The sequence below is a fragment of the Hypanus sabinus genome, chromosome 7 (genome assembly GCF_030144855.1).
Source record: "Hypanus sabinus isolate sHypSab1 chromosome 7, sHypSab1.hap1, whole genome shotgun sequence".
NCBI classification, from domain to species: Eukaryota; Metazoa; Chordata; class Chondrichthyes; order Myliobatiformes; family Dasyatidae; genus Hypanus; species Hypanus sabinus.
Genome location: NC_082712.1, coordinates 171,849,328 through 171,864,527, shown reverse-complemented (window position 1 = coordinate 171,864,527; position 15,200 = coordinate 171,849,328). Strand labels below are relative to the sequence as shown.

Below are 15,200 nucleotides of genomic sequence, written 5' to 3'. Positions count from 1 at the left end.
AAGACTGCTGAAGGTTCCCCAGTGTCCTAGGTCCATATGTCCATGAAATCACACTCAGTGTACTGCACTAAAGCTTGGAGAATTGAACCAGACGTGTGTAAGAGTCCTGCCAATTGTCGTTCAGTATATTTGTTCCCCAAGAAGATCCTAAGACCATAGACATAGGAGCAGAATTAAGCCATTGACCCATCCAGTCTGCTTCAATCATGAGCTATTATCCCTCTTAACCCCAATCTCCTGCCTCTCCCCATATCCTATGACGTCCTTACTAGTCGAAAACCTATCAACATCTGCTTTAAATATACCCAATGACTTGGCCTCCACAACCATTTACGGCAATGAATTCCACAGATTCACCACCCTCTGGCTAAGGAAATTCTTCCTCATCTCTGTTCAAAAGGGACATCCTTCTATGATGAACCAGTGCATCCACCTCATACAACACCAAGTGAAGATGCATTTCCATCTGCAACACATCTCAAGCCTTCATCAGAATCAGGTTTAAAAATCAACAGCATATGTTATGAAATTTGTTAACTTAGTGGTGCAGTACAATGCAATACATGATAATTTAGAAAAATAAATAAAAATGTGAAACAAGTATGGTCAAGTATATATACGTATGTATGTATGTTAAGTAGTTAAATTAAAAATAGTGGTAATACAGAAATAATAAAAGTGAGGTGTTATTCATGGGTTCAATGTCCATTTAGGAATTGGATGGCAGAAGGGAAGGTGTTCCTGAGTCACTGAGTGTGTGCCTTCAGGCTTCTGTACCTCCTTGCCAATGGTAACAATGACAAGAGGGCATGTCCTGGGTGATGGTGGTCCTTAATAATGGATGCCACCTTTCTGAGACACCGCTCCTTGAAGATGCCTCGGATACTATGGAAGTTAGTGCCCATGATGGAGCTGACTAACTTAACAACTTTCTGTAGCTACTTTCGATCCTGTACAGTGGCCCCTCCACCATACCAGACAGCAATGCAGCCTGTCAGAATGCTCTCCACAGGACAACTGTAGAAGTTTTTGAGTGTCTTAGGTGCCAAACCAAATCTCCATAAGCTCCTAATGAACCATAGCCACTGTCTTGCCTTCTTTATAGCTGCATTGATATGTTGGGACCAGGTTAGGTCCTCAGAGATCTTCATTGCTTGCCTCTTGATTCTGTGCATATCAGACACACCCCCAGGCCAGAGTGTAATCCAGGCTGACACTATTGTGCATGAAGGATCTCACCCACTGGCTCATGGGCTGGCTGTCCTACTGTCATCAAGGGGGCTATGTAGCATCCACACCAGGACCATCCCCAGTTACTTTCCCCAATCTGTCAGCCACTAACTCACACCGTCACCACTATTTTATAATTTCCTATCAGGGTCACCTTATGTACAGACACTCCTGTACGCTTGTGTACTAACAAATGACAATGAATAACCTTGAATCTTGAGGGAAACTGGCACTGTTTGAGGTGATGTTGCTTCAGAGGGATAATAATTCAAGATCCCACCTAGAATGCATATTCACTATCCAGGGCTGGGGAGGTGGTTGGAGGGGGGGGGGTGTTCTTTTTGCCACGCTCAGCTAGCTAACACAACAGCTGACTCTTCCGTGGTTCAAAGAGTTGTTCTTCTGAGTAAATTAAATTCCAACCAATATTCCTTGCTCTGCCTCTTGTCATAAAGAAGAACTGGTCTTCAGCTCGGAATGTAAATTGCTAGCAATAATCAGTCTATAGTTCAAAGAACAACTTTGCAAACAAACAGCACTGTCTATAGAGCACAGATTGAGGGCCCACAGCACAGGGATGGCTGCTCAAGAGATACAGTGTAAGACAATGTTATTTTAATTGTGCCTGTATCAAACCAGGCAACGCTGGCTAAGTTATTTAGATCAAGGAAGCTTGCAGACCTGACTGATACTATCACTTAGCACATCAAATAGTGGATCTATCAATAGTTGGGTGATTTGCGTACTCAAAGAGTTAGAGGTAACAGCATTAAGTTTGGGTGCCTGGTACCTCTGAACCCAATAGCTTTTAAACCATCTGTCTGAATTTCCCAGCAAACAGATCTGAACTAATATCACATGCATGTGAAGTCACCAAGTGGCATAAAAACAATATAAATGTAAGAGAGCAGTCAAGTTTGTTAGGAATAGTCAAGGGACGACCAGAAGAATGACAGAAAGACAGGGGACTAGAATCTATTCCTCTGCCTTTGATTTCTGTGACTGATGACATATCTGTCTGCAACTTCTTGGTATGACTTTTTACCTTACAGAAATGGTGCTTGTGCTTAGGAAATCCTTTGTGTTTTAGATGTTGTTTGTAATTTGGAAACCTTTTATAAGACAGAAATCCTCTGTGAGTTTTAAATGTGTTTTAAGAATTCTATTCAAATTTAAAAGTGTATTACTAAAAATAAATGAACTGAGTTTAAACTACTTCATTAGCTAGAAATATCTCCTCCTTGGTAGGGAGAGGGGACCTACCACTCAAATAATGAGTATTGGCAGCAAAATCTGTCATGAAGGATAAACAGGGAAGTGGCCTAGCCTTTGATAAGTAGTGGCTACAGTATAACTTCCCTTTAGTGAAGGAACCATAGCTACCTATAATCAGAAAGGGCTTAAGATCTTTATTTGCATTCAGAACTTCACGGACAGTAAATCCAATGCCATTACACACCCCTATTTCTCTTCCATCTCGATCAATGAAAGCTCATACTCTTCAGTAAATAACCTTCAGTTCCAGATAATCAGATAATTCTTCAGCAAACTACATAGCCAGAACAGCAGCTAACTCACCTGGTGATCCATTCCCAGGTAATGTAGACACTGCTGCATCATCTACTGGCAAACCCAATATGCTCACTAGCGTAGCTGGAGTTGGAATTGGTTGACTATTGTCACATGTACCAAGATACAGTGAAAAGCTTGTCTTGTATACTGTTCATTCAGATCAATTTATTATGCAGTGCATTGAGATGGAACAGGATAAAACAATAACAAAGTGCAGAATAAAGTGCAACAGCTACAGAGAAAGTGCAGTGCAGGTAAACCATAAGGTTCTAGATCATTACAAGGTAGATCATGAGGTCAAGAGTACAACTTATTGTACTAGGAAACTACTAAGAAGCATTAAAAGGCAGGAAAAAAAATCTAACATCTTCTGCAAACATCAACACAGATACACCAATGAACAATTGAACTTTAGACCCTGTTTCTAGCTCCTTTATTGCAGAGATCTTCCAAAAACGTAAAAATTCTCAGACCTTTGCTACCCTTTATATCAAAGACAGCCAGACTTCAAAGAGATTTGATTGCAATATTCATAGATCAGGAAATGTTCTACAGATATTCATATTTCTTCCTTCTCAACACATTCTTTCCCCTTGTGTTTAGAAGCTCTTCCCGGAGAATTCATTCATCAAGGACCCTTACCATCCAGGCCATGCTCCCTTCTTGCAGGAGATACCAGAGCCATAGGTCCCACACCACCAAGTTCAGGTACAGTTTTATCCTTCAACTACCAGACTCCTGAACCAGCATGGATAACTTCACTCACCCCAATTCTGAACTAATTCCACAACCTACAGTCTCATTTCCAAGGACTCTACAACTCATGTTCTCAGTATTAACTAATTGATTAATTATCTATCCAGCTATCTATATATTATTATTATTACTTATTTGTATTCATACTTTTTCTTCTTTTTGTCTTCTTTTCCATAATGGCTGTTTGTCAGTCTTCATGTATGCATAGTATTTCATGATTTCTACTGTATTTCCTTATTTTTCTGTAAATGCCTGCAAGAAGATGAATCTCAGGGTAGTATATGGTGACATTTTATATATGTGTGTCTCTCTGTGTGTATTTTGATAATCAATTTACATTGAAACTTTAAAACTCTGAGAATGGAAACCCCATTCCCCATTTGACAAGTCACGCTGATGTGAATTTATCCAGTGGAATGATTAATGAAGTCATGCAAGTTAAGCTGCTTAGCGACTAGAAATAAACTCAATCCCTGGTAATGAGAACGACTTAGTGGTGGTAAGTCAAAAAGTGTGTAAGATTAACCATCCGGACTAACATAGGCAGCCACATTTTGGGGGACGCCAATGACACTAACATGGCCGTGCAGTAGGGATAGAAAGAAATCAGCATCAAAATTCGTTTGCATCTAATTCAGTATTATTTGCATCTAAATAAACTGTGCCATTGCCCTACAGTGGTAAATTCCCAAATCTCCCTACCTCATTTTCAAATTTATTAATTTATTGTGATTCAGCACGGAATAGGCCCTTCTGCGTCTTCAAGCCATGCCACCCAGCAACCCCTGACTTAACCCTAGCCTAACCATGGGACAATTTACAATGACCAATTTACCGATCAACTGATACGACTTCAGACTATGGGAGGAAACCGGAGCATCCAGAGGAAACACAGCGAGAACCTTACAGACAGTGGCAGGAAATGTCTGGGGTAAATTTTTTTATGGTGAATGCATGGAATGGGCTGCTGGCGATGGTGGTGGAGGTGGCTATGGGTAACCCTAGGTAATTTCTAAGGTAAGGACATGTTCGGCACAGCATTGTGGGCTTAAGGGCCTGTATTGTGCTGTAGGTTTTCTATGTTTCTAGGAAATGAATCCAGGTCACTGGTACTGTAAAGCATTGTGCTAACTGCTATTAAATTAAATTATATTATTTATATTAACCAGTCATGGAGCCGATGAACGAACACACACACACACACACACACACACACACACACACACACACACACACACACACACACACACACACACACACACACACACACACACGCCATCACTATTTTGTGCCTTTTGTATGACGTAGGTGATCAGGGTGACCATGATTGTTCTTGGCAAATTTTTCTACAGAAGGGGTTTGCCATTGACTTGTTCTGGATAGTGTCTTTACAAGATGGGTGACCCCAGCCATTATAAATACCCTTCAGAGATTGTCTGCCTGGTGTCAGTGGTCGCATAACCAGGGCTTGTGATATGCACCAGCTGCTCATATGACCATCCACCACCTGCCCCCATGGCTTCACGTGACCCTGATTGGGGGACCAAGCAGGTGCTACACCTTGCCTGGGGTGACCTGCAGGGCTGGAGCCTGACATCTCCTTTGGTAGAGACGTATCTCCACCTCACCACCCTAGTCTGCCCACTGGCATACTCACAGCAACAATGTACACAGACTAACACACAGACATCAACACTCCCAGTGATACTGTATACTATCGACACACTGACATATGCCTAGCAACACTATATGAATACTGACACACAATGGGTAAAACCATATGACTGACACCCATCCAACACTGAAGCACACCCCGTAACCCTGCCTGCATACTGACATACACTCATTAACACTGTATATACACACTGACACAACCCCGATAACACTGACACACGAACAGCAACACTGCATGCATACTGGCATACAATTAGTAACACCTTATATACACTGACACGGACCCAGTAACACTGTATATGCATTAACACAAACCCAGTTACAGCAACACTGCACGCACATGAACACGAACCAGTAGCACACAGACATATTGTATGCACACTGACATACACTCACTGACACCATATACACATTGACACAAATCCAGCAACACTTTGCTTACTGAATGGTCCCAGCAGTAACCAAAGGCTCACTCCCTCTGATTACTGATACATAATTACACAAAAGCCAAAGAAGCAGAAGCAGGAGAATACCTGTTGGCCCCTAGAACCTGCCCCACCATTCAATAATATCATGGCTGATTCTCTTTTGGCCACAACAGCTCTTTCCCACCACTCTCCATTATCTATGACATAAACACAAGAGCTTCTGTAGATGCTGGAAATCCAGAGTAACACACACAAGATGCTTACACTCATGACTGTGAGGATAAGCACATCTCCAATGCCATATTTAAGTTTGCTGAGGACACCATTGTCACTGGCTGAATCAAAGGTGGTGATGAATCAGCTGATAGGAAGGAGACTAAAAATCTGGCTGAGTGGTGCCACAACAACAACATCTCACTCAATGTCAGCAAGGCCGAGGAGGTGATTATTGGCTTCAGGAGGAGAAAACAGGAGGTCCATGAGACAGTCTTCAATCGAGGGATCAGAGGTGGAGAGGGTCAACAACTTCACATTTCTTAGTGCTTTCATTTCCAAGGATCTTTCCTGTATCTAATACGTGAGTGCCATGACAAAGAAAGCACGGCAGTACCTCTACTTCCTTAGGAGTTTGTTAAGACCCAGCATGTCATCTAAAACAATGACAAATTTCTATAGATGTGTGGTGGGGTGTACATTAACTGGCTGCATCAGGGCCTGGTGTGGAAACACCAATTCCCGAGTACGGAAAATCCTGCAAAAAGTAGTGGAACGGCCTCACCATCTCAGGTAAAGCCCACCCCACCACTGAGCACATTTACAACGTGCGTTATTGCAGGAAAGCAGCATCCATCATCAAGGAGCTCCACAACCCAGGTCATGCTCTCTTCTCACTGTCGCCATCAGAAAGGAGATACAGGAACCTCAGAACTCACACCACCAGGTTAGGGAACAGTTATTACCCCTCAACCATCAGGGTCTTGAACCAGTGGGGATAACTTCATTCAATTGCACTCGCCCATCAATAATCCGTTCCCAATGAACTGGACTCACTTTCAAGGACTCTTCATCTTATGGTCTCGATATTGTTTATTTATTATTATTTATTTTTCTCTCTCTTTCACAGTTTGTTGATTTTACTTTTGCACATTATTGTTGTCTACCCTACCAGGCATGGTTTTTCACTGATTCTATTTGTTTCTTGTACGTACTGCAAGAAAATTAATCTCAGGGTAGTATATGGTGACATATATGTAGTTTGATAATAAATTTACTTTGAACTTTGAAAATTCTGGAGGAACTGAGCAGGTCAGACAGCATCTATGGGAAAGAATAAAGAGTCAATGTTTTGGACTGAGACCCTTCATCAGGACTGGACAGGGAGGGGGAAGAAGCCAGAATAAGAAAGTGGGAAGTAGAAGAAGGAGTACAGGCTGGAAGGAGATAGGTGAAGCCCGGTGAGGAGGAAGGTAGGTGAATGGGAGAGGAGGATGAAATATCCATGACACCTTTGTTGAATTCAATGATTCCATCTCCACAGAGACATGGTGCAAATAATTTCAAATCTTTGTGACCTCCTGAGATAAGAAATTCTTTCTCATCTTCATCTGAAATGGACAAACCCTAACTCTCGAATTCTCGACAAACTAGGGTGAATGCCTAGTTTGAATCAGGACTTCACATACTTTGATGCCACCATTTATTTTTCTATATATTTTTCAGAATTGTGTACAGTTCTGGTCACCGAATTATAGGAAAGATATCAATAAATTAGAGAGAGTGCAGAGACGATTTACTGGAATGTTACCTGGGTTTCAGCACTTAAGTTACAGAGAAAGGTTGAACAAGTTAGGTCTCTATTCATTGGAGCGTAGAATGTTGAGGGGGGATTTGATCGAGGTATTTAAAATTTTGAGAGGGATAGATAGAGTTGATGTGAATAGGCTGTTTCCATTGAGAGTAGGGGAGATTCAAATGAGAGGACATGATTTGAGAGTTAGGGGGCAGAAGTTTAAGGGAAACATGAGGGGGTATTTCTTTACTCAGAGAGTGATAGCTGTGTGGAATGAGCTTCCTGTAGAAGTAGTAGAGGCCAGTTCAGTTGTGTCATTTAAGGTAAAATTGGATAGGTATATGGACAGGAAAGGAGTGGAGGGTTATGGGCTGAGTGCAGGTAGGTGGGACTAGGTAAGATTAAGAGTTCGGCACGGACTAGGAGGGCCGAGATGGCCTGTTTCCATGCTGTGATTGTTATATGTTATATTATATGGTTATAAGCTGGTGACTGTAAGCCCCAATTGTTCATTCTCTTCAGATTCAGACACTTTAAAACATACAGAGAAATGCGCCATTTGCATTAACAATGAATAAACCCAAGGATGTGTTGGGGGGCAGCCAACAAGTGTTTCTATTTATTCTGGAGCTCGTAGGTTGCCCTCCATTTATAAGTCAGACTCGTTATCCCAGGAAACAATCCCATGGCCCTTCCCTGCAGTCATCATTGCCGTTACATGCCATGTCATGTGACGTGGGTGATCATGGTCTTTATAACCATGATTGTCCTTGGCAAATTTTTCTACAGAAGTGGTTTGCCATTGCCTTTGTCTGGACAGTGTCTTTACAAGATGGTGACCCCAGTCATTATCAATACTCTTCAGAGATTGTCTGCCTGGCGTCAGTGGTCGCGTAACCGGGAGTTGTGATCTGCACCGGCCGCTTGTACGACCATCCACCAGCTGCTCCCATGGCTTCACATGCCCCTGATCAGGGCTAAGTAGATGCTACACCTTGCTCAAGGGTGACCTGCAGGCTAGAGGAGGACAGGAGTGCCTTACACCTCCTTTGGTAGAGACATTTCTCCACATTGCCACCTTTTATCCTGCAGTTGCTTCATTAAAAACACATCCTTTCCTAAATATACAGACTAAATTTGAACACCTTAATAGAAACATAGAAACACAGAAAACATGCAACACAATACAGGCCCTTCGGTCCACAAAGCTGTGTCGAACTTACCTAGGCTTTACCCATAGCCCTCTATTTTTCTAAGCTCCATGTAGCCATCCAAGAGTCTCTTAAAAGACCCTATCAGTTCTGCCTCCACCACCGTTGCCGGCAGCCCATTCCACGCACCTTCCACCACTCTCTGCATAAAAAAACTTACCCCTGACATCTCCTCTGTACCTCTTCCAAGCACCTTAAAACTATGCCCTCTCGTGCTAGCCATTTCAGCCCCGGGGAAAAGCCTCTGACTATCCACACGATCAATGCCTCTCATTATATTATACACCTCCATCAGGTCAACTCTCATCCTCCGTCACTCAAGTTGCCTTCTCACCAAGACTCTGTGAAGCTGAATCAAAACATCCTTCCTTTCTTCCTGCATATTCCTCGCATTAAAGGGTGAACGTTCCAATAGCTTTCCTAAAGACCCACCATACCTGAATGTCAATGTTCCAATGCATTGAGATACCCAGACCAGTTTGAGCAACTGTCATTTACACATCCTTGTAGGGTCACCCACAAGGGTGTTTGAAGGGATTTGGCATGTCAACAAATACATTCAAAAACTTCTATAGTTGTGCTGTGGAGAGCATTCTGACAGGCTTCGTCACTGTCTGGTACAGGGGGGCTACTGCACAGGACTGAAAGAAGCTGCAGAAGGTTATAAATCTAGTCAGCTCCATTTTGGGCACTAGCCTACGAAGTATCCAGGACATCTTTAGGGAGTGGTGTCTCAGAAAGGCAGCGTCTATTATTAAAGACCTCCAGCACCCAGGGCATGCCATCATGTACCATCATGTACTGTTACCATCAGGTAGGAGGTACAGAAGCCTGAAGGCACACACTCAGCGATTCAGGAACAGCTTCTTCCCCTCTGCCATCTGATTCCTGAATGGACTTTGAAGCTTTGGACACTACCTCACTTTTAAAATATACAGTATTTCTGTGTTTGCACATTTTTAAATAATCTGTTCAATATACGTAAGTGATTTACTTGTTTATTATTATGTTTTATTTTATTTATTATTATTTTTTTCTCTCTGCTAGATTATGTATTGCATTGAACTGCTGCTGCTAAATTAACAAATTTCATATTACATGCTGGTGATAATAAACCTGATCCTGATTCTGATTCAAATACGATAAGAATCAGAATCAGGTTTGTTATCGCTGACATTTGTCAGAAAATTATTGTTTTGTGGAGCATAATAGTGCGATTACTCGAGTTGAGTATGATGTTCTCCTTACGGGTCAAGTCCTTAAAGGAGAACGTCTGTGCGTGACTTTGCTTAGCATAGGGAGGCTGATGTAGAGGCAGCCACCTCCTGTCCTTGTCAGATTGGGGATAAGGACCAGTGGAGTGACATCCAAGGCATCTGGGAACTTTTCACTGCTGCAGCCTTCCTTCACCTTCACTGACCTTGTGATGTGCCACCACCATTGAGGACTCAATTGGATTACTCTTTGTCTGGAAGCTCCTCCCTGACTTCACCACCATGGGTGACCCTACAAGGACCTAAACTCCAGATGGATAAACGCCAGAAGGGATCATTCTCAGGACCTTAGGAACTCTCAAGCTTCTCCACCAGGACAAGGTGATGATCCTCGGAGACGAAGGGTGAAGCAGTATGGTGCAATACAGCAAATACTATAAATTACAGTAAGAATATACAGTATATTTAAAAAATAAAATAATGCAAAAAAGAGCAAAAGAGTGAGGTAGTGTTTATGAGTTAATTTTCCATTCAGACATGTGAACATCACCACCCACATACTTTCCTCCTATTAAAATTATGCCCCTCATATTAGCTGTTCGCACCCAGGGAAAGTCTCTGGCTGTCCACTCAGTCAATGCCTCTTTTCATCTTTACAGATCTATCAAGTCACCATTCATCCTCCTTCGCAGCAAGTGTAAAGCCCTAGCTTGTTCAACCTATCCTCAAAAGACATGCACTCTAATCTGGGCAGTATCCTGGTAAATCTCCTCTACACTTTCTCTAAAGCTTCCACCTCCTTCCATAATGAACCGACCAGAATTGAACACAATATCCCATAGGAACGTAAGAAACACAGCAGGAGCAGATCTAGGCCATTTGGCCTATCGGCTCTGTACTCCTCTCCATCGTGGCAGACTTATTAACCCTCAAAACCTCACTTTCTGGCTTCTCCCCAATTTTCGAAGGAAGGTGAGATCCTTCAATGTGTGCAGCAGGATGTTGGAGATCTTCTACCAGTCTGTTGTAGCGAGTGTAGTCTTCTTTGCAACTTTATGTTGGGGGAGCAGCATCGGTGCTGGTGATGCAAAAAGACTGAATAAACTCATCAAAAGGCCGGACCTGTCGTTGGTTACACCCTGGACTCCTTTGAGTTAGTGGAGGAGAGGAGGTCACTAAACAAACTGCATTAATGCTCCGCAACAGAATCACAGCCCTGAGCTGCAAAAGTGCGCATTCCAGTTTAAAATAGTGAAGGTGTTTTTATTTCGCTGACATTTCCTTTCAAATACTAATTCCCACTAAGACATAGTGATGCTGACTGCAGCAAGTGCACCACTCTTGCAAACTTCCCCTCATTACTACCTCTGTGATGCCGTATTCCAGCTGTCTGATGTCCACCCTTGCCTCTCTTTTACTCTTTCTATATCTGATAAACCTTTAGAATCCTCTACACATGGGAGTGACCTTGTAGAGGTCATTGCCACAGAGGGCCATGGTGTCTAAGTCATTGGGTGTACTTAGGACATAGAGTAGTAAATTCTTAGCAATACACAACATGCTGGATGAAGTCCCTGGAAGGGAGTCCATAGCCACAGAGCCAGTTTGGCACGAGGTGAGTGAATCTGGTCTAGGAGCCCAATGTCTGCAGACAAAAGCCAGGAATCAGTTCCCTGTCGAAGCGAGCAAAGCTGGTCTAGGAGCCCAATGTCTGCAGGGAATCAGTTCAGTGCTGACGTAAATGCAATGGTTGCAGGCCACACAAAATAAAGACTTAGAGCTGTGCAGTACTGAAAGCGGTCTTCAGCCTAAGTGATCCAGACTGAACAAGTTGCATTCCTGAACTACCATGTGAGAAAGGATTTCCAGCATTTGCAGAATCTCTGTTTATTTGCAATCGAATGCTTGTTTCACTCTGTGTGAATTAAATTATAAGTAATTAAAGATAAAAAACATAATAAATATGTTATTTTTATCTTAGAATTTTCCAACCCGAATCAGCTTCTATTGCTGACCTTCAATTGATAAATTTGTTTTTTTTTCTAATGTTTCCTCATTAAATAGAAAAGGAAGCATTTCATTTCTGAGCTGATTTATGAAGGTAACCGAGCCTTAATATTTACTCTGTTTGGAATGCCTTCCTTCAATCTGGTCCCAGCGCACAGTTACAGGGGGTGTTAGCAACATGAGCCTGATGGTAAACTTGATTCATGCCAGGGACAGTTTCCATGACAAAAAGCCAAAGTCTGCCCTCACTTTGAGGTCTGCACATTCATCCATACAGGAATGTGAAAACATTCACCTCTTCACAAGACTAGACTCGCCAGCTCAAAGCTAAGGCCTCTGGTGGGAGGCAAGTCAGGCCTGAACTAGGCCTCAACACAGCCTCCTTGTGATCAAGATACCCAGGCAGGCCCCAGATTTCTGACAGCTGTTTTAAACTCTTCATCATCATTTGAAACAATCAGCATGCAGTAGAGGGTAGTATTCCCTTTACAAAGGTGATAATTAGATAACAAGCTGAGATTAAAGTAATTACAGTCAGGCAGCTGGCAAGGCTATATCACCATGTTGTAATATTGTTGATCCTTCAGCATCTGTTTCTAATAACAGTACAGGCAAGAAGATTTTTACATTAATTACACTAAATAATTTATTATAAGCACATTTAATTACAACTGATAAGAGATAAACTGTTCAAAAGAATTAACCCTTCTATGTCACTGATAACAATAAACCTTTTATTGCCACGTTAAATCCTTTACTTCAGCATCATTAGATGGATGGAAGTGTGAACAGACGAAACAGTGTGCGATTCCATACCTGATAAGATAATAGTTGATTAGCGTGTCGAAGTACTCATGGTACACTATGTTGTTAACATGGCCGTATTGGTCGTTGTCCTGCCAGCGGGTTTGGATGGGCAGGAAGTAAGGGTAGGTCCCCTGCAGCCGGTAGACATTCTCAGAGTCAGTGGCCTGGGGCACGGCGGTCGATCTTACAGTGGTGCCGAAGGGATGGAGTCTGCTGAGGTAGCCCAACAATCTCATGGTTCGTCTCCGAAGGCAGCGGGGATCTCTGAGGAAGGAAGGCAACCATTAGTTGAGCAAAATGATCTTCAGCCACTTACTTCCCTTGACTCTTAAATCTTAAAGATTTAAGTATTAGCTTTATTGATCACATGTGTATCGAAATGTATGGTGAAATGCATCGTTTTGTGTCAGTGACCAGCACTGTCTGAGGATGTGCTGGGGGCAGCACGTAAGTATTACCGTGTTTCTGATGACAGCACAGAATGTGCACAGTTTATTGATCCGAACCTGTACACGCCTGGAACGTGGGTGGGAACCGGAGCACCAAGAGGAAACCCCGGTGGTCACAGGGGAAAAGTGAAAACTCCTTACAGACAGCGGCAGGAATTGAACCCCGATCACTGGCACTGTAAAGTGCAACACTGACTGCTACCCCTCTGTACTACCCACGGCCCGAAGGTGCTGCCATACTTCCGATGACAAGGTAACATGCCCACAACTAACTAACGCTGTCACGTATTTCTAGTTAGAATGTGGGAGGAAACCAGAGCACCCGGAGAACACACACAGTCATGGGGAGAACATGCAAACTCCTTACAGACAGCGGCGGGAATTGAACCCTGATCAGGATCGCTGGCACTGTAGAGCGTTATACTAAGCACTACTCTGATAGCTAATGAAAACCTACACTTCAATTGAGATGTTAAACCAAGCACTACTTGCCAACACTAGTTAGTTAACACTATCCCCAACTCTATTCTGGAAGGACAAAAAAAGTTCTAATTTCAAAGTAAATTTAGTATCAAAATACTTACATCATACCACATCTTATCTTGAGATTCATTTGCTTGCAGTCATTTATAAGAAAAATAAAGAAATAAGTTCTGACCAATACTTACTCTTCACCTAACAAGTTGATAAAACAGATAACCTGCTCACTTATTGTTTTTGTTCTGTGGAACCTTGTTAAGCACTTTTAGCAATTGCATTTCTTAATCATAATTACGAATAAGCTTCAAAAAAGCAGGTGGAGAACTGAAAAAAGATGGTGTTCAGCTCAAGAGAAATGTAATTTCTTCATTAGAAAGAAGTTAGCAACTTTATGAATGTCTCTGTTCGTTTGCTATTACTCAGTAGTCAGCTAAAGAGTCCATTAAAAACTTTGACAAACTTCTATAGATGTGTGGTGGAGAGTATATTGACTGGCTGCATCACAGCCTGGTATGGAAACACAAATGCTTTTGAAAGGAAAATCTTACAAAAAGTAGGGGATTCGGATACGACCCTCCCCACACTGAGCACGTCACCCAAATCATTATTGCAGGAAGGCAGCATCCAATATCAGGGACCCAACCACCCAGGTGACACTCTCTTCTCACTGCTGCATCAGGAAGAGGTTACAAGAGCCCCAGGACTCACACCACTAGGTTCAGGAACAGTTCTACCCTTCAACCATCAAGCTCTTGAACCAAAGGGGATGACTCCACTCAACTTCACTTGTCTCGTTATTGAAAAGTTCCCAAAACCAACGGACTCACTTTCAAGGACTCTTCGTCTCATGATCTCAGAATTTTTTTGATTGTTTATTTATTATTATTTCTTTCTTTTTTGTATTTGCACAGTTTGTCATCTTTAGCTCACTGGTTGAACACCCAAGTTGATCTGTCTCTCATTGATTCTTTCATGGTTATTATTCTATAGATTTATCGAGTATGCTCATGAGAAAATAAATCTCAGGGTTGTATATGGTGACAAACAGTATATGTAAATTTACTTTGAACTACAAAGACTTAAATTCCTTACCTACAGTATAACCCAGAGCCTAACTGTGGCTCAGATGATGTCATCCCCACTCCTTCAACAGAAGGTTGAGAGTCAAGTTATTCTCCAGAAAAGCACTCCAGTAAATGATAAACACTAGAGATTCTGCAGATGCTGGAAATCCAGAGTAACAAACACAGAATAGATGGAGGAACTCGGCAGGTCAGGCGACATTTATGGGGAGGAATAAAGAGTTGACGTTTCATGCCAACATCCTTCAGCAGGATTCGAAAGGAAGGGGGAAGCAGTCAGAATAAGAAGGTGGTGGGAGGGGAGGAGTACAAGTTGGAAGGTGATAGGTGAAGTCAGCTGTGGGAAAAAAATGAAGCAAGAAGCTGGGAGCTGATAGGCGGAAAAGGTAAAGGGCTGAAGAATAAGGAGGAGAGTGGATCACAGGAGAAAGGGAATGAGAAGGAGAACCAGAAGGTGAATTGAACCTAGGTCGCTGAGGCCAACAAAGGGTTGCTCCATTA

At 42.4% G+C, this 15,200-nt stretch overlaps 1 protein-coding gene across 2 annotated transcripts in view; it reads right to left on the bottom strand.

Moving 5' to 3' along the window:
- Positions 1-15,200, bottom strand: part of LOC132396451 (uncharacterized) — a 130,868-nt gene that overhangs the window by 50,468 nt on the left and 65,200 nt on the right. For both annotated transcript variants that reach the window (XM_059973991.1, XM_059973990.1), the window contains one exon: positions 12,698-12,952. In XM_059973991.1, coding sequence (XP_059829974.1) covers positions 12,698-12,924 — 227 coding nt within the window. In that variant the 5' untranslated portion in view covers positions 12,925-12,952. The remainder of the gene's footprint in view (positions 1-12,697; positions 12,953-15,200) is intronic.